The sequence below is a fragment of the Melospiza melodia genome, chromosome 3, assembly GCF_035770615.1.
Source record: "Melospiza melodia melodia isolate bMelMel2 chromosome 3, bMelMel2.pri, whole genome shotgun sequence".
Classification (NCBI taxonomy): domain Eukaryota; kingdom Metazoa; phylum Chordata; class Aves; order Passeriformes; family Passerellidae; genus Melospiza; species Melospiza melodia.
In genome coordinates, this window is record NC_086196.1 from 12,644,693 (window position 1) to 12,668,408 (window position 23,716).

General features: G+C 46.4%; 1 protein-coding gene across 2 annotated transcripts in view; it reads left to right on the forward strand.

Annotated features, from left to right (window-relative positions):
• The window catches only part of GRHL1 (grainyhead like transcription factor 1), a 40,818-nt gene extending 23,307 nt beyond the window's left edge, over nucleotides 1-17,511 (forward strand). For both annotated transcript variants that reach the window (XM_063150825.1, XM_063150824.1), the window contains exons 9-16: nucleotides 659-817; nucleotides 6,235-6,322; nucleotides 8,502-8,641; nucleotides 9,506-9,543; nucleotides 9,642-9,730; nucleotides 11,512-11,597; nucleotides 13,181-13,245; nucleotides 14,399-17,511. In XM_063150825.1, the coding sequence (XP_063006895.1) occupies nucleotides 659-817; nucleotides 6,235-6,322; nucleotides 8,502-8,641; nucleotides 9,506-9,543; nucleotides 9,642-9,730; nucleotides 11,512-11,597; nucleotides 13,181-13,245; nucleotides 14,399-14,513 (780 nt within the window). In that variant the 3' untranslated portion in view covers nucleotides 14,514-17,511. The remainder of the gene's footprint in view (nucleotides 1-658; nucleotides 818-6,234; nucleotides 6,323-8,501; nucleotides 8,642-9,505; nucleotides 9,544-9,641; nucleotides 9,731-11,511; nucleotides 11,598-13,180; nucleotides 13,246-14,398) is intronic.
• The last annotated feature ends 6,205 nt before the right edge of the window (nucleotides 17,512-23,716 follow it).

Consider the following 23,716-nt stretch of genomic DNA (forward strand, 5'->3'; position numbering starts at 1 on the left):
GTTTCTCTTACCCTTTCCAGCTGAATGTTAACAGGGTATTGAAGGTCTTACTAAGGAATATTCAAAGTGTTCAACTTAGTGTGAAACCCAGAAACCCTCACTGGAATAATGGTGTTATTTCTGTGTTTAAAGATTACATATTGCCTAATAATTTTTTTAAAGCTTTTAATAGCCTTTTGAAAAAAGCATCCACCAAGTACGTTCAAGCATAAGCTGTGCTCGTGTCAAACTCATGGAAAGATTTAACTTACCCATAATAACATGAATTTTTTGGAACATGGTTGTGGTCTTACCAAGATGCTAATAAACACTGAGCAGTGAGGATTGATTGTAGGAGCATCCCTTTTGCTAAAAGTTTGATGGTAACATTTGAGAGTTCTTGGCTGGAAAGATGGGTGGAGTCTTCCTAGAGTTTGGAGGGTCTGATGGAATTTGTTTTGGACAAAGTGGCTTTGTCCCCTCCAGTGGCTTATGTAAAGACTTAAGAATGTTATATTGCTTCTTGGGGGTTTTACCTGGTGTCCCAGGAGAAAGAAGGTGCTGCTGTAGTGGCAAGGAGCAGCATTTGAGCCTCAGCACTCCCCAAGTATCCCTTGCTCAGTGGTCAGCCAGGAGTCTGTGTGTCACTACTGACAGCTGCTGCTTTCCTCCTCTGCAGGTTTTCATTTCTGTCAACTGCCTCAGCACAGATTTTTCCTCTCAGAAGGGAGTTAAAGGCCTGCCCCTCAATCTTCAGATCGACACTTACAGCTACAATAACAGGAGTAACAAACCTGTCCACAGAGCCTACTGCCAAATTAAAGTCTTCTGTGACAAGGTAAGGTTGAATCAATGTGCAGTGACTGTTTTGGAAAGGCTGCTCCACAGCTTAGCAGCTTTTTATTTTCCTTTCCCTAATTGTGTCACTTGCTATTTTGACTCACTGAGAAGTCCTGTCTGTGTTTAAAACATTTCAACCCCTTCTACTTGGCTCATACATGTTATGATGACCTCAATTCAATTTGCTGCTCTCAAAATGCTGGAGTGCTAAGTTCCTGAGCATTGACTTTAGAGAAAGGTCAGTCAGTGGCATACTGACACTGGGAGGAGCCTTCAGCAGGAGAAATCATTGCCATTGACTGGAGCAAGTACAGGCTTGTCTTTTTGCCCAAGTTCTGTTGTGTTGGTCCTTTTAAATTTCTTCATGTTTTCCTACTGCATTTGTTACCAACACCCCCAAACCAATAACTTGCAGAGCTTGTGAACAAAAGATGTACCACTGTGAGATACAGCAGCATAAAAATGCCCATTTATAAGCTGGATGGATGCTGTGATTTAGCTGCCCTGCCTAACTAATTTAGCACATAGAATTAATGCCTATCCCAAAGCCAGTATGCAACAGAAGCTATGAAAGGAACAGAAGAAGCTGAGCTGAAAGTAGCTGTAAAAGCTTAACTGAGTTTGCAAAGAAAGGCAATTTCCCAATCTTCATAACCTGTTCCTGCCTGAGCAGTCTTTTGAAGGTCCAGGGCAAGTAATGTGTAATGTTGGTATTTCCAGAGTGACCAAGATTGTTCTAGGCCATGATAAATGCTTCCTGGACTTCCCCATTCCTTTTGATTGCTGTGAACCATGTTGACTTCCTATTTTGCTGATATCCTGCTTGATTTAGGCCTCTTATTCTTTGAATCTGGACTCCATCTCCATAGGGCAGACACTTTCAGGTGAGAGCTGAAATGCCTCTCAGTGCAGCTGCAGGGCTGAGGCAGATCTGTCACCCCCTCTCTGGTCTGTGCTGGCTTTGCCAGACCAGTGTGTGGGCTTGCCTGGTGTTCCCCAGGACAGTGGCACAAAGATTCATCTCATGCACCATTGTTCTGTCACCCCTTACCTCCCAAAATATCCAGTGCCTGTGCACTGTGCCCCTGCTGTAGCATCCCATTAACTCACCCTGCCATGTTCTGTTGTCCATCTGTGGGTTTTTAAATGGGTCCCTCTGCATTCCTTCCTTCCAGCTGGGAGAGCTGCCTGTAGCTGCTCCTCTTGTGATACTTTCTGCAGAGAATTTACAGAGACTTAGCAAAGCTCTCCAGAGCCATCTTAAAGACTTGCCAGTAAGCCTGAGAGGCTTGGGTCTCATGAGATTTCTTCAGGCTTTTATTTTTCCTTCTTTTTCTGTTTTCTTTTTCTTTTTTCAAGATGAGACTGAAGCAACTGTGTCATCTAATGTTTTTTCACCAGAGTAATCTGGGAATCCTGTGTGCTATCAACCTTTTTTCTCTACAATACAGAGAAGACAGGCTTGATACAGGGTAGGGGGGATCTTTTACTCCTAAATTGTCCAGTCAATTACTGACACAGTGCTAAAATGACTGTCAGGCTTGTGCCACTGCTAATAAGACAAATTGGTTAATAAAAAGGCTGATGTGTAGCCAGCATATAGACTCCAATGGCTTCCTTCAAGCCATGGCAGAAATTTCAGCAAATCTAGTAATATAGTAATGCCAGTGCATCTTTTATTTCCCTTTGGGACTTTGACTTACATTCCTGATTTATTCCTCCAGATACTTTGCAAATTGGACCTGAATTAAAAGAGGAGGGGAAAAAAGGAAGGAGAAATGTACATCAAAATCAGAATAGGATAATAAAATACAAAACTGAATCTTAAAGTACCTTCCTTTCACCCTTCCCTTCTTTTCAGGCTCAACTTCACTCCCTAATTTTCTCCCTTGTCCCCTGCAGCAGTGCAGGGGACTCGTTCTTCCCTGGCTTCAGTGTGGGGTGCCTCCCATGGGAGATAGTTTCCACAAACTTCTCCAACATGAGCCCTTCCCACAGGCTACGGTTCTTCACAAACACTTTCAGCATGAGTGCCTTCCATGGGGTGCAGTTCTTCAGGAACAGGCTGCTCCTGTGTTGGTGCCCCACAGGGCCACAAGTTCTGCCTGCATACGTGCTCCAGCATGGGCTCCTTTCTCCATGGGGCCACAGGTGCTGCCAGAACCCTGCCCCAGCACAGACTTCCCATGGAATCACAGCCTTCTTTCAGTATCCCCCTGCTCTGCTGTGGGGTCCTGCACAGGCTGTGGGTGGATCTCTGCTCCCCCATGGACCTCCATGGGCTGCAGGGGCACAGCTGCCTCACCATGGGCTGCACCATGGGCTGCAGGGGAATCTGCTCCAGTGCCTGGCTTCCCCCTTCTGCTCTGACCTTGGCATCTGCAGAGCTGTTTCTCTCATATATTCTCACTTTGCTCCTAGCTGTTGCTGCAGAACACTTTTTCTCTTTCTTAAATACGTAATCCCAGAGGCACTACCACCATTGCTGATGGGCCTTGGCCATCCTAACCTGACTGGCATTGGCTCTGCTGGGCATGGGGAAGCTGCTTTTTGGAATAAACATCCCCTCAGGGAATCCATGCCTGTAGCCCTGCTTGCTGTCATATTATACACAAACCCCGTGTACTCATGGACCCCAATGCTGGCTGCTGGCTTCAGGCTCCTAAAGAGCATTGGCATTTCAGAAGGAGCACCTGCCCTGTTTTCTGCCCTATATGTAATCAACCAGCTGCTTGTGAATATTTATAGGACCATTGTTACTATTATATCCATCCCTGAATGTGGTTGTCCTCATGTGACCACTCTTACCTGTAGAAGTTCTGTTACCCATGGTGCCCTTCATGGAGGGCCAAGCCTGTGGTGTGGAGGTCTGTTGGAAAAAAACGCAAACCAGCAGAAAATGATGAAGTTGTGGCCACCAACACAGATGTTTCCTCTATTCCTTTGTCAAGGCTGTGCTTGCAGTGCCTGGGATGTTTGGTTTTCATCTACTCCTGTCCTGTGGTTCCAGGACAGTGTGGGTATAATGGTGTCATCCTGTAGAATGTTATGGCACAAGCTGCCTTCAGGCTTAGCCCAGCAATATTTGGGCTGAGCAGGGATGAGGCTGACCTGTCCCAGAGGAAGAAGACCTCCTCTATTCTGAATGGACCCTCAGCTGTGCTTCCAGATGAGAAGAATTAAATACAGGGTTTCACTGTTTCGCTGGCTAGAGCTCGTGTTGCCCTCTGGGATCTGCTGTTACCCTGCTAGCGAGGGGCAGTGCTGTGGGAAGGCTTTCCTGGGATGGTAGGAACAAATGAGTGGGATGCTGTTGGAAAGAAAGAGGGGGTGCAGGGCTGCTGGAGCATTGATATCCATTGAATGGGCAGCAGCATGGAGCTGCTCTTTTCAGCTGAGTGATCACAGAATGGTTTGGGTTGCAAAGCACCTTTAAAGGTCATCTAATCTAGATCTCTGCCATGGTCAGGGATGCATTCCATTAGGCCAGCTTACTCAAAGCCCCATCCAACCTGGCCTTGAACACCTCCAGGGATGGGGCATCTACAGCTTCTCTGGCCAGCCTGTTCCAGTGCCTCGCCACCCTCATCAGAAAAAAACCTTCTCCTTATATCCAGTGTGAAACTGTCCTCTTTCAGTTTGAAACCACTGCTCCCTGAGCTCTGCTTGCAGGGCAGAAAAGCCTGTTACCAAGACATAACTTTTTTTTTAATGTGGGTTTTGAGACATATTTACCTGGGCCTCAGTAGACTGCATCAAGTTGACTTTCAAGTGGGAAATGGGAGGGCAGAGATTTTCTCAAAATGTGTGCTCATGTTGAATCAGCATGTTCTCCACAGGGAAGCAGATGCTGTTCTGTAGCAGAGTGTTTGAGTAGCACAACTTTATTATTTCCACATGAAAGGTAAAAATCAGATGTGGAACCTAATCGAATCTTGCTGCTGTCAAGCTGAGATGTTGTGACTGCCCTGGACACAGAAGGGTTCAGGTGCAGCTGTGCTGAGGTTTGGGTGGAATGTCTTCACTGCAGTGGGCTATATCAGCTTTATTGGGTCAAGCAAAGCTGGCAATGCCTATGTCTTCATGTGTATTTTCTTCTCTCTTTCACTGCAGCTGCCTGAAGCTGTTTTTTTTCCCTTCATTGGGTGGAAGAGAAGACGATATGTGTTAATGTGTGTCAAATATCTTGGCTAATTTTCCTTTTTATTGCTGGTGCAGATAAGCTCAGTGCTATCAGCAGGCATAGGCAGCCTGGCATCTATAGAGCATTGATTTACTGGAAAGTGAGGAGGGCTGTTCCCATTCTCTCATGCACCATTAGGCACAGATTCCCACCCCATGGCCACAAGAGTTTTGACACCTCATTTTCTGTAGCTAATCAAGAGTTCCTCCAGTACCACACAAGGATGTGGGTGTGTTTTGGCAGCTTTGAAGAAGAGGGAATGAGAAATCATGGCTTGGTGTGGCCAGGTAACTGTTACCTTTTGCCCTGCTTTGCAGGAGGGCATTGGGAGACAGCTGGAACTTGTGTGTACCAGTTTTGGTGACCTGGTGGTAGGACAAGGACTGAGTGTTGGGGATCTCCTGTGGGCTTATCACTTCATGCAGCTGGCAATGTGACATCCCTGACTTAACCCACAGTCATGTGCGAGGTCTGGGCAGAGCTGGAGGAATGAACAATATTCTAAAGCTTCTTTCTTCCTTTTCTTTCTCTGTCATAGCTGTCTGCACCTTGCAGAAAACATGGCAGTATGGCACTGTCCCCTCTGCCGCTTGGTTTGGAAGGCCAGAAACAGTGCAGGCATGAACCCAGTTAGGGAATCTGTGGATTCCACCATGGCCTGGCCCTGATAAAAAGAAGAAATTATCTCTACTTTAAAGCAGTGCATGTCTGCAGCTTGAGCTCAGTGGAGGCTGGTGCAACTGCTGCAGGCTCTGTGTGAAATGTGGAGGAGGTATCTTGCACTTGGTGATCCAAATGTGGTGTGACTTTAATGACAAGCAAGGGATCTTCTAAACTGGGGGAACCTGCAATTCTTTATTGTTTTAAACACTTCAATTATACTTTTATCAAATGCTTTACACAATCCTTATAGATGTGGGTATCTTTTGTCAGCATATCTCAATCTGACTTGAAAGAAAAGCAAGTGTTTGCATCTTGGATATGGTTGTTGGGTTTCATTAGATGGTAGGACTTAGAAGTAAGCAGGTCTCAAAGTTGACACACACTTTGGCAAACCTGCAGCTTGGGTACTGTGGAACTGACCTTCACAAACATAGCTCTGGAAGAATTGGTGTTCCTCTCTCTGCAGCTGAAAAAAACCTAAAAAATTAAAAATATCTTATCTTTCTCTCTCCCCCTCCTCTTCTTCTTCACTTACCCATTGTGCTTTCCCTTAATCTTTTGTCTGACAGGGAGCGGAGAGGAAGATCAGGGATGAAGAGCGAAAGCAGAGCAAAAGAAAAGGAAAGTGCACTGATCCCAGCTCTCAGTTGAATGCCTGTAAGTAGAACTTATTCTATCAGTATTTTAAATATTGGATTTAATTTTGACTGCAAATAGCTTGTGCAGTAGAACTCTCAAGTTAATTTTTATCCTCTATGGACCAGTGCTTGTTTTAAGCAGTTCGTTATGGAACAGTCATTGTGTTTTGCAGCACACTGGGTCATTTAGGGTTTCATTCTGTATAGTTCTTTCTGTCCAAGACAGGGTCCTGCTGTGTATTCAGTCAGGATGGGTTGTAGCAGTTGAAGTGGTGAGGTGAAGGTAGGATTTTTGGGCTTAGAGACCCTCTCAATCCAGGTGGCAGTGAGAATGATCAGTTTCAAGTATTTTCAGCTTGATCCTAAACTTAGCTTTTAACTTACATTAAAAAGCGTGTTTTCCACTCGTCAGCAAGTCTGTGGCAGCCTGAGGCCCTGTGCTCACTCTTCTAGAGCAAAGTGGTCCTTAGCAAGTCATTTCAGAATGTCTGCATGTGTGAAGTATGTGGAGACTTCAGCATCACCGTACCTAAAGGATGAGGAGTTTCTTCCTGCTGAGCATCTTGCTCTAGCTGCTGCAGCTGGCAGGTGCTGTGTTGGGATGAGTGGTTTCCAGCAGCAGAGCAGCTCAGAGCAGGATGTGTCTCCTGTTGCTGGTTGGCACGGGGCGGGCGCGTGCTCTCGCTCGCTGTGCTGCCGCAGCCCGACTGGTTCGGCCAGCGCGCCTCCAGCTCGCCGGGCAGGATTTTCCTGACGCAGCAGGTACAGGCTGCTGGAGCAGCTTCACAACATAGTGCTGAAGGGATCCCATTTGCTCAAGGGAAGCTGTGGAAAGGGCTGGGTTTTTGGTTTCTTTCGGAGCACGTCACAAGAGGCAGGTTTAGCGCACTGTTAGTGTTTCACAAGCGCAGCAGCCCCAGCGGCTCCCAGAAGATTCCTGTGTGCAACCCTTGGCATCCTGGCTGGAAAGGGAAGGCAGCTTCAGTACACAGTGCCCAGGATCTCATGATTTGACAAAAGCTGCTTTACAATGTTAATTTTCCAGGCTTGGATTTAGCCTGATGTAATCCTTATTTTCCTGGAAAGTATGACCTTTGGCTTTTCTTATGTGGGAAGTTTTTGATTCCTGGAAACCATAAGCTGTTATACTCACCTCCAGGATCACAAATGTCATGTGTACATGAGCTCGTCAACAGTAGAAACAGTTGGTGGCTTTTGGGCAAAGTTATTTTTGCAGAAATCGAGAAATCTTAAAAAAACTCCATTTTGCAAGGAGAAAATAGCGTATTTTCTACTGAGGACATGAGAAATGGTTTTGTTTGAAAAACATTTATGTTGTTTGCAGTTGTTTTGACCTCAGATGGATGTGTTTCCACTTGGTAAAATAAAGTCTTCAACTGTGATAGTTTGACATGAATGTGTCTGAAATGTGGTTTAAGGCACCTTCTGCCTCACTTTCTCCTCAGAGGGTCTTTGTGGATGAAGTCTGCCCTCTTGGTGGGTTGTGTCACATCAGCTGGTACATTGTGAGAGCCAAAGGGCTCTGTGGGAGACAGATCCTGGGGGAATGGACTAGGGACTGGCACCCTGAGGTGACCAGGATGAACAATGGGAGGAACTAGCCTGTGAAACTTGGAAGTGTGGAATCAAAATGTAACTTTAAATATAACAACTTGCACAAACCAGTGTTTGTACTCACTCTGTGGTGCTGACAGCTACTCTGGTGCTGTCTCTTTAGGACACTCCCAATTGGAAACACACAAGTTGTCCCTTTTCTTCTTTGTATCCTCCTGGCATAGGAACACCAGCAAGCTTTTGAGGGACTGGAGAGGGAGAAGGTGGGGCCAGGACTGATTTTTGCCCTCTCTTTGCATGGCTGACTTGGTACATGGAAGACCTCAGTTCCTCTCTTGGGCTGATGCCACGTTATTGTCCATCCTAATTAATATCTAAACAAAGTAGAGCCGTTCAGTTGGAGAGGTGGAGAAAGCTTTGACTGCTCTGAGAAACAAACCCTCAGGGCCCAGGCCCTCAGCTGAGAGGGAGGCAACCAAAGTTCCAATTCCCTTTACCACAGGAGCTTTTTGCTTTGACCCTGACTGCAGAATACCCTTGTTCAGCAGTGTATGTACCTTTTAGATGATGTAGGGCCCCATCAGAGCCTTCGGTATCCTCAATCCCAATCTTTGTTTCCACAGTTTCTGATGTCAAAGTGCCCATGCTCCCCTCACACAAACGCACTGACATCACCATCTTCAAGCCCTTCATGGACCTCGACACTCAGCCTGTCCTGTTCATCCCTGATGTTCACTTTGCAAACCTGCAGCGTGGGGCTCATGTGAGTAAAGCTCATGGCTCTGGGGATGAGGAGGCTCTGAGATGTTTTTGCAAAAGGCCTGGGATGCTGTGTGTGTACATATGCAATGTCAGAGTGCATCAGTGCTGTAATCAAATACAGGCTGAGTCTCATGTGGGCAAGAAATGTTCCTCCAAGATACATTGGCTGAAGTTAACTTTCTTTCTCCATCAAATTATTTTCCTATCAAGTCCAGTTTCTGTGAACCTGAAAGGATTTTTCCATTGCATGAACTGCAGGGTGGTTTTTACTTGTGGCATCCCTTGGGATCCTGGTGTGCTGTTGTACAGCACAGACTCCTCCAGATCCGGCTGCAGGGTGAAAATCCACCCTGTGGAACTGGCATGTGTGTGAGTTCTGTGATCCACTGCCAGGGTGCCCTGCCTCAGTGTTCCTGGAAAGTTCCAGCTTACAAGAAACAGGAAGGGGAAAAATTAGCATGCAGCCAGGTTTCAAAATCTGGAACTTTGCTGTGCCAGGAGTTCTGCCATGCTCTAACATAATCTAAACCTTACTTTTTAAGAGCATTGCCTGAACTCCTAGCAAAGAATGGAGAATAAACTTGTATCCATAAGCCTGACATTCCTGCATGTTTTCCTACAAAGGCCTTAGTACTGAGTTTTGTCAGAAGATTCTACACCAGTCCAGGGAGGAAGCTAGTTAGCTTCTTTTTGTTCCTGTGTCTCATTTGAGATCCTTCATTACTTTATACAAAAAAAGGTAAAGAAGATGTTTACTGGCTTTTGGAGCCAAAATGTCATTTGATTTAGCGTTGAAAGATTATAAGAGAAAATTAACTCTAGTTCTGGATGAAATACTCACAAAATCTCCCCTTTGTTTTTAAAGGTCCTTCCTGTTGCTTCAGAAGAACTAGAGGGTGAAAGGTAAGATCTGCCCTTCAACCTCCTGACACTTGCCCTCAGACAGAGGGACAAGTCCCTGCGATTGTACCAGTGCTAACTTTTTGCCCTGTCAATGACAGCTCCAACCTGAAGAGAGGAGCTTATATTGGTGAAGAGGACTTTATTGCTACTCCAAATAAGATGGCCAGAGTAGAAGAGCCAAAAAGAGGTATTTTCTTCTTTCAGGGACTGAATTTTTGGAGTATTTACACATTGTGATAGAGAGAGGCATCTGAGGTTTAAGAATGTTTTAGTTCGTATTGATGTATACTTCAGACTGATTTTTCTGGCTTTGAGTAAATAATTCATGTATCAAGATATGGTTCAGCTCTGTAAATATTTTAGATTGTGGGAATTTCTGGGGGTTTCTGCCAACTCAGACAGTAATGGGCTCTGAACCTCTAAGGAAAGAGTCAGGATGAGGTGAGCAGCTTACCAGTGTCCCTCATGGACTGGGGCAGAGAATTCATCATGTAATCTGCTACAAAATACTGGGGAAATCTCCTCCAGGACTATAAGCAGTGAACACCAGGAACTGGCTCTGGGTGTAAAACTGTTGCATCTTTCATGGTGCCAGGAAATTGGGGATGTTCACCTCTGAAAGCCAAGCTAAGAGAATATTCAGCTGATTTTTAACGGAGTTTCAGTCTTTGCAAGTTCATGTTGCTGTGGTGGTGTGAAAGGAGATGAGAGGTCCCTTTGGGGTGTTGGAGGTGGTGTGCCTGATTGATGATAGTTGTGTTTGGAAGGACCAGAACAAAGCTTGAAGTATTAAACCTATTGAAGTATTAAACCTGTGAAGAAGCAAATGCTAAGTCTAGCAAGTCTGACCATAATGGGGCTGCACTTCTGCAGTCTGGATAAACTAGTAAGGAAGGGTGAATTTTATAGAAGGAAATCAGACTTTTTGTTTTTTTCATGTTTCTGAATGCCATAAAAGAAGCCCCATGAGATTCTCTCTCCTTTGGCTGACTCTCATCTGATCTGTGCTGTAACTGAGACTGTGTGTCCTGTCTTCCTTTTTCAAATCTACAGTCCTCCCTTTTTAAAGCTGCCTTTAACAGGCAAATTGGGCAATGCATCAAGGTGCTCTGCTGTCCTGAGTTCACCTTGTTCCATTAGAAATGCCAGTAATTGTTGCATGTTGCAGGTGTGTCAAAGCTGTGCCTGATGAACCCTTGCAAACAATCCAGGCTGCAATACCTGGTCATTAGAAGATGGATTAAAGACAGCAAAGCTGTTAAAGTCCAAGCTTTCTTGCTCTCCTGGCTAATTCCTCAGCCTTAATGCAGTTTTTAATGAGGCTGATGTTACATGCAGTGAGTCTGTGCTAGCTTGAGAACGCGAGGGATGCTCACCTAATTGGGGTTCCTGCTCTTCATTCCCCTCCTAGAGCAGACCAGGCCTGCACTGTGTGTCAGCTCTGGTGTAAGAGTATCACTGAAACACAGCAAGGGGCAGGAAGAAAGATGAGACAGTGTAGGAAGAGCACAGAACTGTACAAATAAATTATTTTAAAATTAGGAGCTGGCCAGGATGGCTTCACCTGCTGTCATAGCATCTGTCAAACCATTTGATTGTGGAAAGTCTTATGGCAGATGACTAAGATATGGAGGAACCCAAGAGTCTCAAAGATTTGTGTTTTGTGTTCCTCCTTTATTTGTTTCAAATATGACCTTTTTTCTAATAATAGAGAGAATAAAGAAAATACAGAGGTATTTTGACAATAATGATGCTTGAGCATACAGTGGCTTTATGTGCAAGAAGTAAGTTTTGAGCTAACCTAGCAGTGTGTGTTTGTGCTACAGTCTTAAATGAATATTGAATGTATGCATGTCTATTTCTTCATAAGGTCCTCAGTGAATGTCCCTGTGTGCTTAGCCACTGTGGGATACAGATTTTTCCTGAGGAGCAATTGCACAGTTAATTCCTCTCCACATTGCTTTCCAGTGCTGCTGTATGTCCGAAAAGAGTCAGAGGAGGTCTTTGATGCACTGATGTTGAAGACACCATCTCTGAAAGGCCTCATGGAAGCTGTAAGTAATGAGGTCGTTCTGTAGTCCTTGAGAAGAAGCCTTGGCTACCCAGTCCTTACACACTGGCCAGACGCAGGAGTCAGACTTGCAGTCACAGCTTGTGTCCACACATTTCTGCCCTTCTGGATAAGAAGAATAAGGAAGATTTCCTTTCAATAACATGGAAATTATTGCAAATAATGCTTTAATTTATTGTTAAGGTAATTCAGGAGGCTTGTCTTTTAATTACCTTACCCCACGTCTGTGGGGTCTGGGTGTAAGAAGCCTTCCAGAAGATAGAGGTCTGTCAGACTTGATTATTGGATGTTCCTCTTGTCAGAGAGGGTACTTTTGCTAGGAGATGGAGTGATTTTCAGAATGTATCCAGTGGCTTGGATTTGTTTCAGCCTTTCAAAACCATGTTTGGGGCCTTGCACTGCCCTTTCACAAGCTGGTAATGCAGAGCTGTAAGTCCCAGCTTCTGTGTGTTGCTGAACACTTTTATATATCTGTGCACACATGTGTGAAATTGCTCTTTGCTGCTTGACTTCCAAAATATCCTTCCACTATCCCTGCTGCTGCAGAGCAAGGGAAGTACAGAGCTTAAGTCCAAGGAATGGTGTCATATTTGGCATGAGCTCAGAACTGGCACTTGTCTGTCTCTTTCTGTGACTAATGCCTCTGCTCAGGGAACAGGGGCTTTGGGATGTGCAGACAGGTCTGGCCATTAACTTTTGGTTGTAGAGATAGTTGTGTAACCAGAATCTTTATCTCTTCCTGGCTGTGAGGCTTTGCCAGCTGGAGGGTGGGGGCTCATGGAGAGAGGGTTTGAAGGCTGTGAAGTCCTCCCTTACCCGTGGTCCTGAAGTGAAGCTGCTCCTCCCTTGTTTCACTCGGATTTCTTAAAGAAAGGAACCAAGTGCTCACAGCTGCAGCTTGGGAGAAACTCCCTGTACATTTGCATGTCAAAGCAGTGTCTTGGCTCGGTACTTACTGTGGTGTGATAGAGCAGTTTGCCAGAGTAAACCAGGTTTAGGTTACTGACCTCAAGGCTTTCTGGAAGTTGTGCAGTGCAGTGCCATGGTGAGTGGCCATGGCTCCACACTGGTGTCACCCTGCTGGGGAAGGAGACTGTTTCTGATCACCTCATGCCCTTAGCAGCAGAGGTCCTCTCTCTGTTGCTATTTTCTTCTCTCAGCCACTGTCATGACTGGTTTTCACTTGATCCCTCTGACACTAAATTTAAAAATGGTTTTCAGTATGCCAAGAGAATAGAGAGCCAAGAGAGAATGAGAGTCAGGGTGTGTGGAGTGGGCTTTTAGTGGGTGGGATTTTGAGAGTAGGGGCAGGAGGTTGCTGTATGAGAAGTATCCAGATTCAAACATGGTTACATTTTTTGTACAGAAGTTAGCTAAATGCAGAGAAGGGGTTCTGATCTGTGCATTTACACTATAGTTTGGGATTTAGTGTTACCTTTATAGGGCAGAGCAGTTGTCCTTATTTGCAGGCTTTTTGTTGTGGTTGTTCCTTTCTGTAAAATAGGAAGCGAAAGACAATGACAGCAGTCTCCTTACTTCACCAATCATTGCTTTCTTTTGTTCTAGATATCTGACAAGTATGATGTTCCTTTTGATAAAATAGGAAAAATCTTCAAAAAATGTAAAAAAGGGTGAGTATGTACCTGTGCAGTAACTGCCTAAGAATATGAAGACCTTATTCAAAGCTGTAGGCACATCTGGTGTATAATTCCTCCATGCACTGCAGATGTGTGAATGCCATTTGCTGTTATGTGTGTGTGTGCACAGGTACACACATTGCAACATCATCCACAGAGCTGAAGACTATGGGAAGGCCCTATAGAAATATGTAGTCTGGCTTCCTGGGTAAATACAAGTCACTGAACCTCTCTGAGCTAATTGATATTTGAATCAGAGCTGATCATGTCAGAGGAAGAAAAGTTCAGTTTGTTAAAAGACTCCCAGTGATGAAAAACTTCCTTCAACCCATGTTAAATTGTTCCAGTGGTGTCTGGGCTTACTGTATCTGCATTTGGCAACAATTACTGAACTCTGGTTGTATTTTTGTGGGCTAAATTGAAGAGAACTTAGCTGTGAAGTGTCTGTTTCTCCCAGAGGCCATACTTAATCTTTTTATTTTGTAGCATAAGTAATTGAGTTTCTGAACATTGTCTGCTTTTGTTTTATCTTTTAATTTCTCAGTAATTTTCTTGAGTTGTCTATAAGTGGTTGTCAGTTTGGTGTCTCAGCCCTTTCTCCTTCTAGCCAGAAAATTACACCCTTCCAGAGTTGTGCTTTAATAGCAGAATTACCCCACCAGAACAGCTGCAAAAAGCTTAAAATCTGTGATCTCTAAACAATTGTTAAGCACAGCTTTGTGTGCATGTGTGCACACAAACACACAGGGACTGACCTTTCTGGCAAATGAAAGAAGTGGCCAAGCACGGGTGGTTTCTTCCCTGCAAGCTCTGGAGGGTTTTGTGCTGATGGTTTATAACTAACTAGCAAACCCATTCAGAGCCCCAGGTGCCTGCAGCTTCAGAAGGATTCTGCTGGTTCCAAGATCTCTCTCCCTCCCTGGTCCAGGAGCCAGATTTAATCCTTCCATTCAGCTCCTGAGAAGTGTGGCTGCCAGCCTTGATGGCAGGGTTGGGTCAGAACAGCCAGATCTGCTGTGGCAAGCAATGAGTCAGCGAGAGATGAGCAGGATCTTGTGTTACCCTTGGGTAGTCCAGGCTTTTTTAGGTTTGAGAGTGCCTTTGGCATTTAGAACTGTAAAATACCTGATCTGTTTTGTTTTCCCAGAATTCTGGTCAACATGGATGATAACATTGTGAAACACTATTCTAATGAAGATACTTTCCAGCTGCAGATTGAGGAGGTTGGAGGATCTTACAAGCTGACTTTGACTGAGATCTAAGATCACAGATCACTGTGGATTTTAAACAAAGGTCTCAAGTGAACATTTTCCATAATTCAGTATGTTGGGCAAAACACTAATCACCTCCAGAAGAAAGCCAGATGTTTGACTTGTTCTGGGGAGCAGAGCAGTGGTTTTGCTTAATACATTTGTGTTTGTGTTCTTGCTCATGATCTTATTTGCACTTGAAATGGGCAAGTCAAGATTGACAATTAAGTGGAGAGCGTGTATATATTTTTACTAGTGTATAAACCACTAGTAGCTATGGGAGGGGAAATCTCCTGTAAGGTGGCCTTTTAGACTGGTGATGTCTTATTTATCTTTTTAGTAACCATGTTTGAGCCTGTTATCAGCTAATACCATTTTACTGGACTGTTTTCTGCTAGGGAGAGCTGCAAAACTACTGATTGATATTAGTAGGAGTTGCATGCAGGTTGGAGAAAAGTCTATAATGTTTACTTGTGACCAGGGCAGACTGTTGAAATCACTTGTGTCATTTGGGGGCAATGTAAAACTGCCTTGCTTATGAAGAACTCGCCTTAGTAACTGTGTGAACTCTCATCAGATGAAGCTATATTGTATATAAGTGCAATATATTTTTGAAGGTTTGTAAATGTGTACATATAAGCAATATATAATATATATAAAGTATGGTGTTCTGTATATACCGTGAATATATGCAATGAAGCCCATCTAAAAGGATGCCATATACAGAGAAATCATATTTAACATGAATATTTAACAATGGACAAACCCTTATCATGCACCAAAGGTGAGCACACGTTTGTACATTCATAGAAGGCACAAGAGACCTGCTTGTTAAACATGGATCTTCCTACGTGGAAGGAAAAAGATACTGCTCTCTCCTAAATCCTCATGCACAGGCAGGTGATGGAAGTCCTGGTTTCTGTCATGAACTGCCACTAAGTCCTGAAACAGCTGGGTACTGCTGTCCTGGGAGGTGATTTGGGCCGAGTCTGAGCTGGTTCACAGGAGGAGCTGGACAGATGCAGTTCTCTTGTAGTCTCATGTTTGAGGGTCAGGAAGAAGGTCTCCTCAAGGGTGGGTTTTTTTCTGAAGCAGTGTACTTAAGGCTCAGCTGGATGCTGTCTGCACCAGCAGCTCAGGCTGGATGAACCCATGGGCTAGAGGAGCCAGCTTGCACGGCCTGGGACGTCAACAACTGGAAATCACAGGCAAGGCTTTTGAGAGAGGAGGGTGCCAAAAGGGCTCAGCAGGCCAAGTGTTAGCAGGGAGTAGGGCCTCCAAGTAGGTGATGCATTCTTGGTGTTGGTACATACCATGGACCTGCTGCTGAGCTGGAGAGACCCAGTGGGCACAGCAGGTATCCTGAGCCCCAGCTGGGAGTGCCAGACACCCCCAGAGAGTACTGCCCTGTGCTATTTACTCATTGTGTGTGTGCTTATGAAGGAAAGGCACTCTCTGGTTAATAACAAGTGAAAGAGGAGCACTTAAAGGGCAGCACTAAGGCACAAACCTCAGTTACATAGCGAGCAGATGAACATGAGTGCCAGGTCTGGTGTGAGGCTTTAGTTAGGGATCTGGGTATGGAAAGAGGTTTGTAACATTTTCAGACAGTACAAAGCTGCACATACCTCACCTAGGACATGAAGGTCAACCTGGAAAGACTGGAGAAATAGTCCAGAAAAGTAGCATATTATTTTACTTAATAATTAATGATTCTACTTAATGGTTAACAAATTGTAACCTACTGTTGCTTAGCTCTCTTATGGTGCTGTTTGGAAGGGGAAGGCAAATGCCACGTTGAGTTGTTCAACAGGAGCATGACCCGAAGAAATAGGAGACCCCCCCCTCCTCTTTGGCTCTGCTTGGCACTGCCAAGGTCTCCACTGGAGCATGGATGGACCACGTGGTCCTTTGGCCAAGGCTCATGGCTTCTGAGGAGGAAGGCCTGCATGCTCTGGCTGGTGAGGGCTCATGTTCAGATGGGAGGATTGATGGGAGCAGCCTCCCGACCCATGGACATGTCCTCCCTGTCCATGGCAGGCACAGGGAGTAGGGATGTAAATCACAGAATTTCAGGCTGGGTGTTGAGGCAGTTTTCTCTAGTGAGAGCAGCAGGTTGCCCATAGAGGCAGTGCTTTGGCATCAAAGGTCCCCAGAGCCAGGCTGAGCAAAGGTATCCTTGGACTGTCACAGGTGTAATTGATTCTCCCTTGGTGGTGAGTCCAGGTGACCACTTGAAGTCCCTCCCCACATTCTTTTTTAATGATTTATATAAAATACAGTATTTTGGAATTTGTATTTTGATCAATCCTGAGCTGGTTCATTCCATCCCCCCCTCTATTCCCCTCCTCCTTCCTTCTCCTCTTTGGTTGATGGACCCCAGCAGAGGGCTGGTGATGCTCTGGGCACTGCAAGCTCCCCCCAGCAAACTCACACAGGTGCATCTGTGGCTGTGGGTGTGTGGCCAGAGCGTGTGGGCTCAGGCCCAAGGGGGGAGGCTGATGTGCAGCTCAGTGCTGAAGAGACTTGGCCAGCAGCTGCCACCCCCTGCAGGAATGCACCTCTGGCACAGCAGCCATGGGACCTGTGCCCAGCCAGCACCAGCTCCTGCTCGGGCTTCCCTTCAGCAGCCACGGGAATCCTTCTACTATGGCAAGGGAATTTTTTTAAAAAACCTGATATATAGAATACATATATATATTTACACATTTTTATTGAAAGTGGAAGTTTTATTACAGAAACTTGGTCTAGGGTCAGGGAAGTAGATTTAGAATCTCCATAGAGTAAGATTGACATGAATGTTATTTCTTTTTACTGCTTAATGAAGTATGTGAACTAAATCTGACAATTGTTTTCCACTATAAGATATTCTGGGACACGGGTCTTATAACAGTAGCAGCAATGTCATGTATGTTTTATGAAACTGATTTTTTTTTTTGTTTTGCCTGCTGTTTTTTAATTGAAAATGTATTTTAAACCAAGCTATTAAATTTTATATGTTCATTTCTAATGATGAGTCTTCTATATAACAAATGCATCTGCTCTTATCCCTTCAATTTTCCTCTGACACGGAATCTATAAAACCCTGGTGATTGTTTCCTCATTTCTTCTTGCAAAAGAAAATAATCCCAGTGCCAGCCTTGCTGTTGTTATTCCCACCTAAGAGATGGCCAGCTCCATTCTCATTCCCTGCTTTATTCCAGCTGACCTCGTTCAGTGCAGTGTGTGGGGAAGCTGCAGCATTTGCTTCCATAGGACCTTTTCCTTTGGAAGGAGAGCAGAACATCCATGGGTAAGTTCAGGTGTGTTGGGGAACACTAGTGAAGCTGCTGGCATTGACTTGCCCAAACTGAAAACAAAATTCACACTAACATCTCCAGGATAATCCTAGCACCACGGTACCTGGAGTGGTGTTCACCTCTTCTTTTTCACTCTCAGAAAATGTCTCAACAAGCTTTTGCTGTAGCTGGCTCCCAGCCCCTGCAGCAGCTCCTGTGCTGGCATTTCCCAGTCACCAGGCTTGTGTCAGCATGCTGGGGCTGGGTGGGGAGCAGCGTGGGGGGCAGAACATTTCTGGGCCAGGAAAAGGCAAGGAAAACCTCTCCTTATTTCCTTATTTATTTGTAGTTCTAGTGCAGGCTCTGCTCACAGGTTTGCCCCAGGTGCAGGAAGATGCTGCAGTGTGCCATGACTGGGGGATGCACCAGTGCTGGGGGTGCCCTGTGTCATCTCCACCTGGGTCTGTGCTTGCTGGAAGACTGAGCAGGGTTCTGCCCCCATACCCCACAGCTGGTGTGTGGCCATCTCACAGCAAACCTCAGCATGATACAGAATCTGCTGCAGTGCTGGCTGAGAAGGAGCTGCTCCCCTCTTCCCTGCCCGGGTGGCACCACCATTTTCCTCAGCCTTCACATGGGGTGTGTGTGTGTGTGTGTGTGTGTCTGTGCCAGCACTCCCTCCTCCTCCTGACACCCTCAGCCCTTTTCTATTCAAGTGAGTTTAGAGGAAGTGAGGGTGAACCTCCAGAAATGCAGCTCTGAGCTCCCAGGGTAGGGAGCCTTACATGGAACTCAGTGCTTCTTCCTGGGGCATGACTCAGGGCTCTAATAGTGAAAACATTTAGTTAGGCTTTTAAGATCTGACCTCTTTTTGTATGGGAAAGCTGAATTCTGCATTACCCTCCAGCTTCTTGATGGAACTTTGTCAAATAAGGGTTTGCAAGAGCACAGAGCTTCAATGCTCCTCAATTTGGTTTGTATTTTAGATCACTGGAGCCATTATTGCAATTGAATTATTAAATATTAGACAATGTTTAGATTTATCTAATATATGAGTTCTCAGAATTTGTTTAGCTGCTTGTCCTTGGACTATCCTGCCACACCACTGGAAACACTGCATAGTTCACAATGCTGCAGAAGGAATATTTGGCTTTTTCCCCCCTTTGGCTAGTGTCAGTAGCTGCTGTGGTTGGGGTGGTTGTGGGGTTTTTGGCACATCCCACAGGGCAGTGCTGCCCTGCCCCGTGCATCTGTGTGCCTGTGCATGCAGCTCTGGTGTGCCCCCTGGCTCAAGCAGGATTTATTTTGTCATGCCTCCAGCACAGCCACCCTGCAGGCTGCAGGTGCATGTGCCAATGGCAGCTGGTGACCAGTGTCAACAGCTCTGAATTGGTGTGTCCCTGCTGCAGAACTGGTCACCTTGGGTGGCATCCCTAGCCTAGAACTGGCCTGCAGGTCACTCACCACCACTGCAGTCTGGGAAGAAGGCAGAGGAAAGCCTGACAGCAGCTCTGATGAGTGGGAATGCACTCTGATGAGTGGAAAAGTGTTTGGGTGTCTTAGGGATTGGATAGGTGGAGGAGAGAGAGCCCTGGGCTCAGGGATTACAGCAGTGAGGGATGGTGGAGCATGCTGTGCTGGTGGCTGCTGCCACCTGAAAAAGACAGTGAAAAAGTTTTTCCCACTGAAAAAGACAGTGGGAATTGGAGTGAAATTTGGAGAGGGTGAAGTGACATGGGGAAAAGTGAATGGAGTCCTGTGGTAGCTCAGCACCAGGGAAATTCCTCAGTGTCCAGCAGGAGAGGAGAGCTGGATGGAGCCCCAGCCAGGCAGTGCTGGCCCTGCCAGCTTGATCAATCTGCTCTTCCAACTCTGAGCTTGCTGGTTTGGGTTGAGCAGGGCACTGTCCTGCTGCTACTGCCCAGGAGTTTGGATGGAGCCAACCTGCCTGCTCCAGCCATCAGAATATGCCCAGACAGAGCCCAGTCCTGGCCTGGAGGGACAGCCTGGAGCAGCTGCTGTCTGCAGGCACACAGGGAGCAGTGCTGAGCCCTGCTCAGGGGGTGACAGGTGTCTGGGAGAAGGGCACAGGAGAGCAGGGAGTGGCACTGGCTCTGCCAGGCAGCGGTGCCAGGGGCATAGGGAGGGGCTGGTGCCAGTGCTTGGTTTGATGGTGCTTATAAACTCGTCATGATAAGGCTTGCTTGATTTTTTTTCCTAAACAATTACATGAGCTATTAATAAGTAAATAAAAGAGAAGTGATCACACAGTGGTTGGCTTTGCAGATTGTGTTCCCGCAGCTTCTCACTTTAAATGCTCTGAGCCTGTCAGCCAGCGCTGACCAAGCATTTCTGGGGAGCAGCAGTGCTGGGTTCCCCATCTTGTGGATATCCTAAAGGGCCCTAAACCAGCCCTCTCCCACTTGCCTCTGCTTTGTGTGCTTAAAAAAGAGCCCAGGCTGCAGGCAAAGAGGCTGGTTGAGACCTGCTGTCTACAAAGCCTCAGGCAGGCCAGGGTAATGCCTGAGACAGAAGGAGACAGTTATAAAATCAGAGATTGGCTAAAAACCAATCCATTGCTGCCTGAATCACCCCCTGCTGTGCTACATGGCTGTTCCCAAATGAGCTGGCCCCTCATGGCAGCCCTGTCCAGAGCTTTGCCTGTGAGTGACCCCCAGCCCAGCCCTGGGGGCTGCTGCAATGCCTTGGGCTGCCCAGCCTCAGCAGATGTGAGGGTTTTGGTGAGAGAAGGGCCCAAATCCACCTCCTCTCTGTAGAGGCACAGCTTGTCCCTGCTCCTCTGTACATGCTGCAGGGCAAGAGACCACAACACTGCCCCATGAATGGCCAGCAGCACCCCCAAGACCCCATTCTGACTTCCACTGTTTTTTTCCCAAGGAAAAATTTGAGCCCTTCTCCAGGACTGAAAAAAAATTTGAAAGATATCTCAAGAGAAAGAAAAATGAAGATTATGATTTTGACTCTAAATCACTCTCCTTTGTGCTTTTTTTTTTCTTTAGGTCCATATTTCAGCTCCTAAGTGCTGGAAGTTAATGATGCTCTTCAACACCATCAAATTGTGCAATATTTAATTTCTTGGAGGAATTTCCCCCATCACCCTGTTTTGAAAACCCTCTCTCTCTGCTTCTCAAGGTTTTTTTTCACGCTGCATTACATCTACCCATTACCCTGCTGTTATTTTGCTCTAAAGGTACATCTTGAGGCTTTTATGAACCATATTTGAGCTCCCTGACGACAGCACTCGGGCAGATGTAATCCAGTGTGACAGAGCGTGTGAATGCCATAAAGTGCAGGGGGAAATGTGGCCAGCAGGGACCTGGCTGGCTGCAGCAGCACTGGGATTTCATGCCCTGATGAAGGGAGGAGGACTTGACCTGAGCTGGGGCAAAAACCAAGCTGCCAACCAGGAAAATCTATGTTTGGCCCAAACAGTCAGGCTGAGGCACTCAGGCAGGGAATTCACAGCTCAGCTTGCTTGGGTCAGTCGCTCGGGAGAAAAGGTGGGGTGGTGCTTGTGGAGCACAAGGAGCTGCAGCCAGGGCTCAGCTTGACTGGAAGTTACTGGGTGTGTAGGGAAGGTTTTGGGGTAAAAGCAATGTTTCTCCCCAGTTCAGAGCCTTTCCCATCCAGCAGAACTGTGACTGTGAATGTTCAGCCGCAGACTCTTCACAGATCACTGCATGGTTGGGGTTGAAAGGGATGTCTGGGGGCACCTGGTCCTACTCCTGTGCTCAACCACCCCCAGTCAGCTGCCCAGCACCCTGCCCAGAGGGCTTTTCAATATCCCCAGGGACAGAGACTCCACAGAATTCTGGGCAACCCATTCCTGGGTCACCCTCACAGTGAAATATTTCCTGGTGTTCTGAAACTCCTCCTGTGTTTGGGATTGTGCCTTTTGTCTTGTGCTGGCTCTCCTGGAGGAAATAAGAGATCAGAGATGAGGTGGCAATTTGGGACTGCTTTAGGTGAGCTGCAGCCATGGGGAAGAGAAGTGCAGCAGCCCAGAGTGGGGTGTGCAGCTGGGGACATCCCTGGACAACATCCACCCCTTGGAAAAGCACTGCCAGACGTGGTGCCTGCTCAGCTCTCTGCTCTGCTGCCACGGTGGAAGGATGCCCAAGGGGAAAGAAACTGAGTGCAAACAGTGTTGCCTGCACTCAGGAAGGGAAAATAGCACAGCTATGCACAGAAGAGCTGTAGCACAGAGCTGGAACCTGAGTTTATTTCACATTCGTCATCTTGTTGTGCCTCCTGACATCCTGAAGCAGTGCAGCAGTGAAGGGGAAGTGCACACCCAAGGCTAATGTAAGGATTTACCCATGCTGGGAAAAAAGTAAGGACTCCTTGTCCTTTTAAAGTAAATAGTGTAAAACTAAGTGGGAAAATGCTTTTGAAGGAAGGTGTTAGGATCTCCACTGTGCAAGGGGAGTTGCAGCGAGTCAGTCCAGGCAAGCACTAGTTGTGAGAAAAAGCATCAAGCTGGCTGGATACTTGATCCAAACAACAGGCAGGGTCTGTTCTGCAGCTCAGAGAGTGAATGGAGCTGACTGAGTCATGTATGACTAGCAATGCTGCCAAGGAAGTATCACAACAACAGGAATTGCAGTTTTCCAGTTCCTCAGCTGGGGCAGGGATGGGATGTGGCCATTGCTGGGGTGAGATACCTCCCTTCAGATATTAGAACAGGGATTTAAACTATTAAACAACTCAATTGCCACTGACCTTTCTCCCCAAAACAGCTTGGAAGGGTGGCTTTTTAATTTTTTTAATTAATGGAAAATGTATTTTTCAGCAGTAAAATCCTATACTTGACTGTGTCCCTCAATATATAGTTAATTCAGCATTTTATGGAGGAGGTTGCTCAGGGTATAAAATCATTGATGGCATAGTTTGAGTGCCAGGCACTGAGGGGGAGTTACCTTTACAAGCAATCTCCTCAGCTCATGCCCTCCTTTGCTTTGGCTGTCATTCCCCAGGGACGTGTCCTTGTCCCTGGATTGGGTGTCTGTCCTGCCAGCTGCAGCTTTTCCCTGCCCCCCAGCACTTGGCATTGTGATGCCACTGAGACAAACGTGGCACTGGGGAGGGAAACAGAAAGGCAGCACCCATGAGGGAGCAGGGGTGGCTCAGCTGCAGGTGTCTGTGGGAGCTCAGCTGTTCTGCCCACTGGGGTGTCTGGGAGGCAAAGGAAGCTCTCAGTGAGCAGGATGCAGACCCTGCACCCCGGAGCAGAGATGGGAGTGGGCACAGCGCAGCCCAAGGAAGCTGCACGAAGGTGATGGTGTAGCCAGAGTGGGTGGTGAGGAGTTTATAAATAAACCACATCCCCACCACCACCCAGAGCCCTCCCTGGACTTGGCACCGTTCCTTACTTGGTGCTGCACAACACTTGGCTGCCCGTGGACAATGTCCATGGGCAGATGCCAGTGCTGGTACTGGGGAACATTGCCAATGCCAGGCCACTGCTGCCCCTGTGGTGCCAATCCCCCCTAGGAACGACCTCCAGTGGTCCAGGAGTCAGTCTCTGGTCACACAGGATGTCCTCCTGCACCCGAGGGCTGCTGGAAAACACTGCAGGGCTGTTCTGTTGAGACGACTCAGGATTAAACACATGTTTGCATATAGGCTTGATGCCTGCCCCAGCAAGTCCTGAGATGACCAAAAGAGGGGAATGTCCATCAGCACAGCTAATGCTTTAATGTACTGTGTGTCAGAAAATATGTGCAGGCTTAGCTAACAGCAATGCTGAGGTCAAGGGAGCAGTGAAAACAATGAAGGCATCCTCTTAAGCAGTAAGAACAATTAAATAAATACTTTAAAATATAAAATTAAAATTTTAATTTTTGCTGGTTTTTGAATCCAACTCCTGGTGGCTCTAAAATAAGATCAGGGCACAAATAGCAGCGGCAGTAGAAA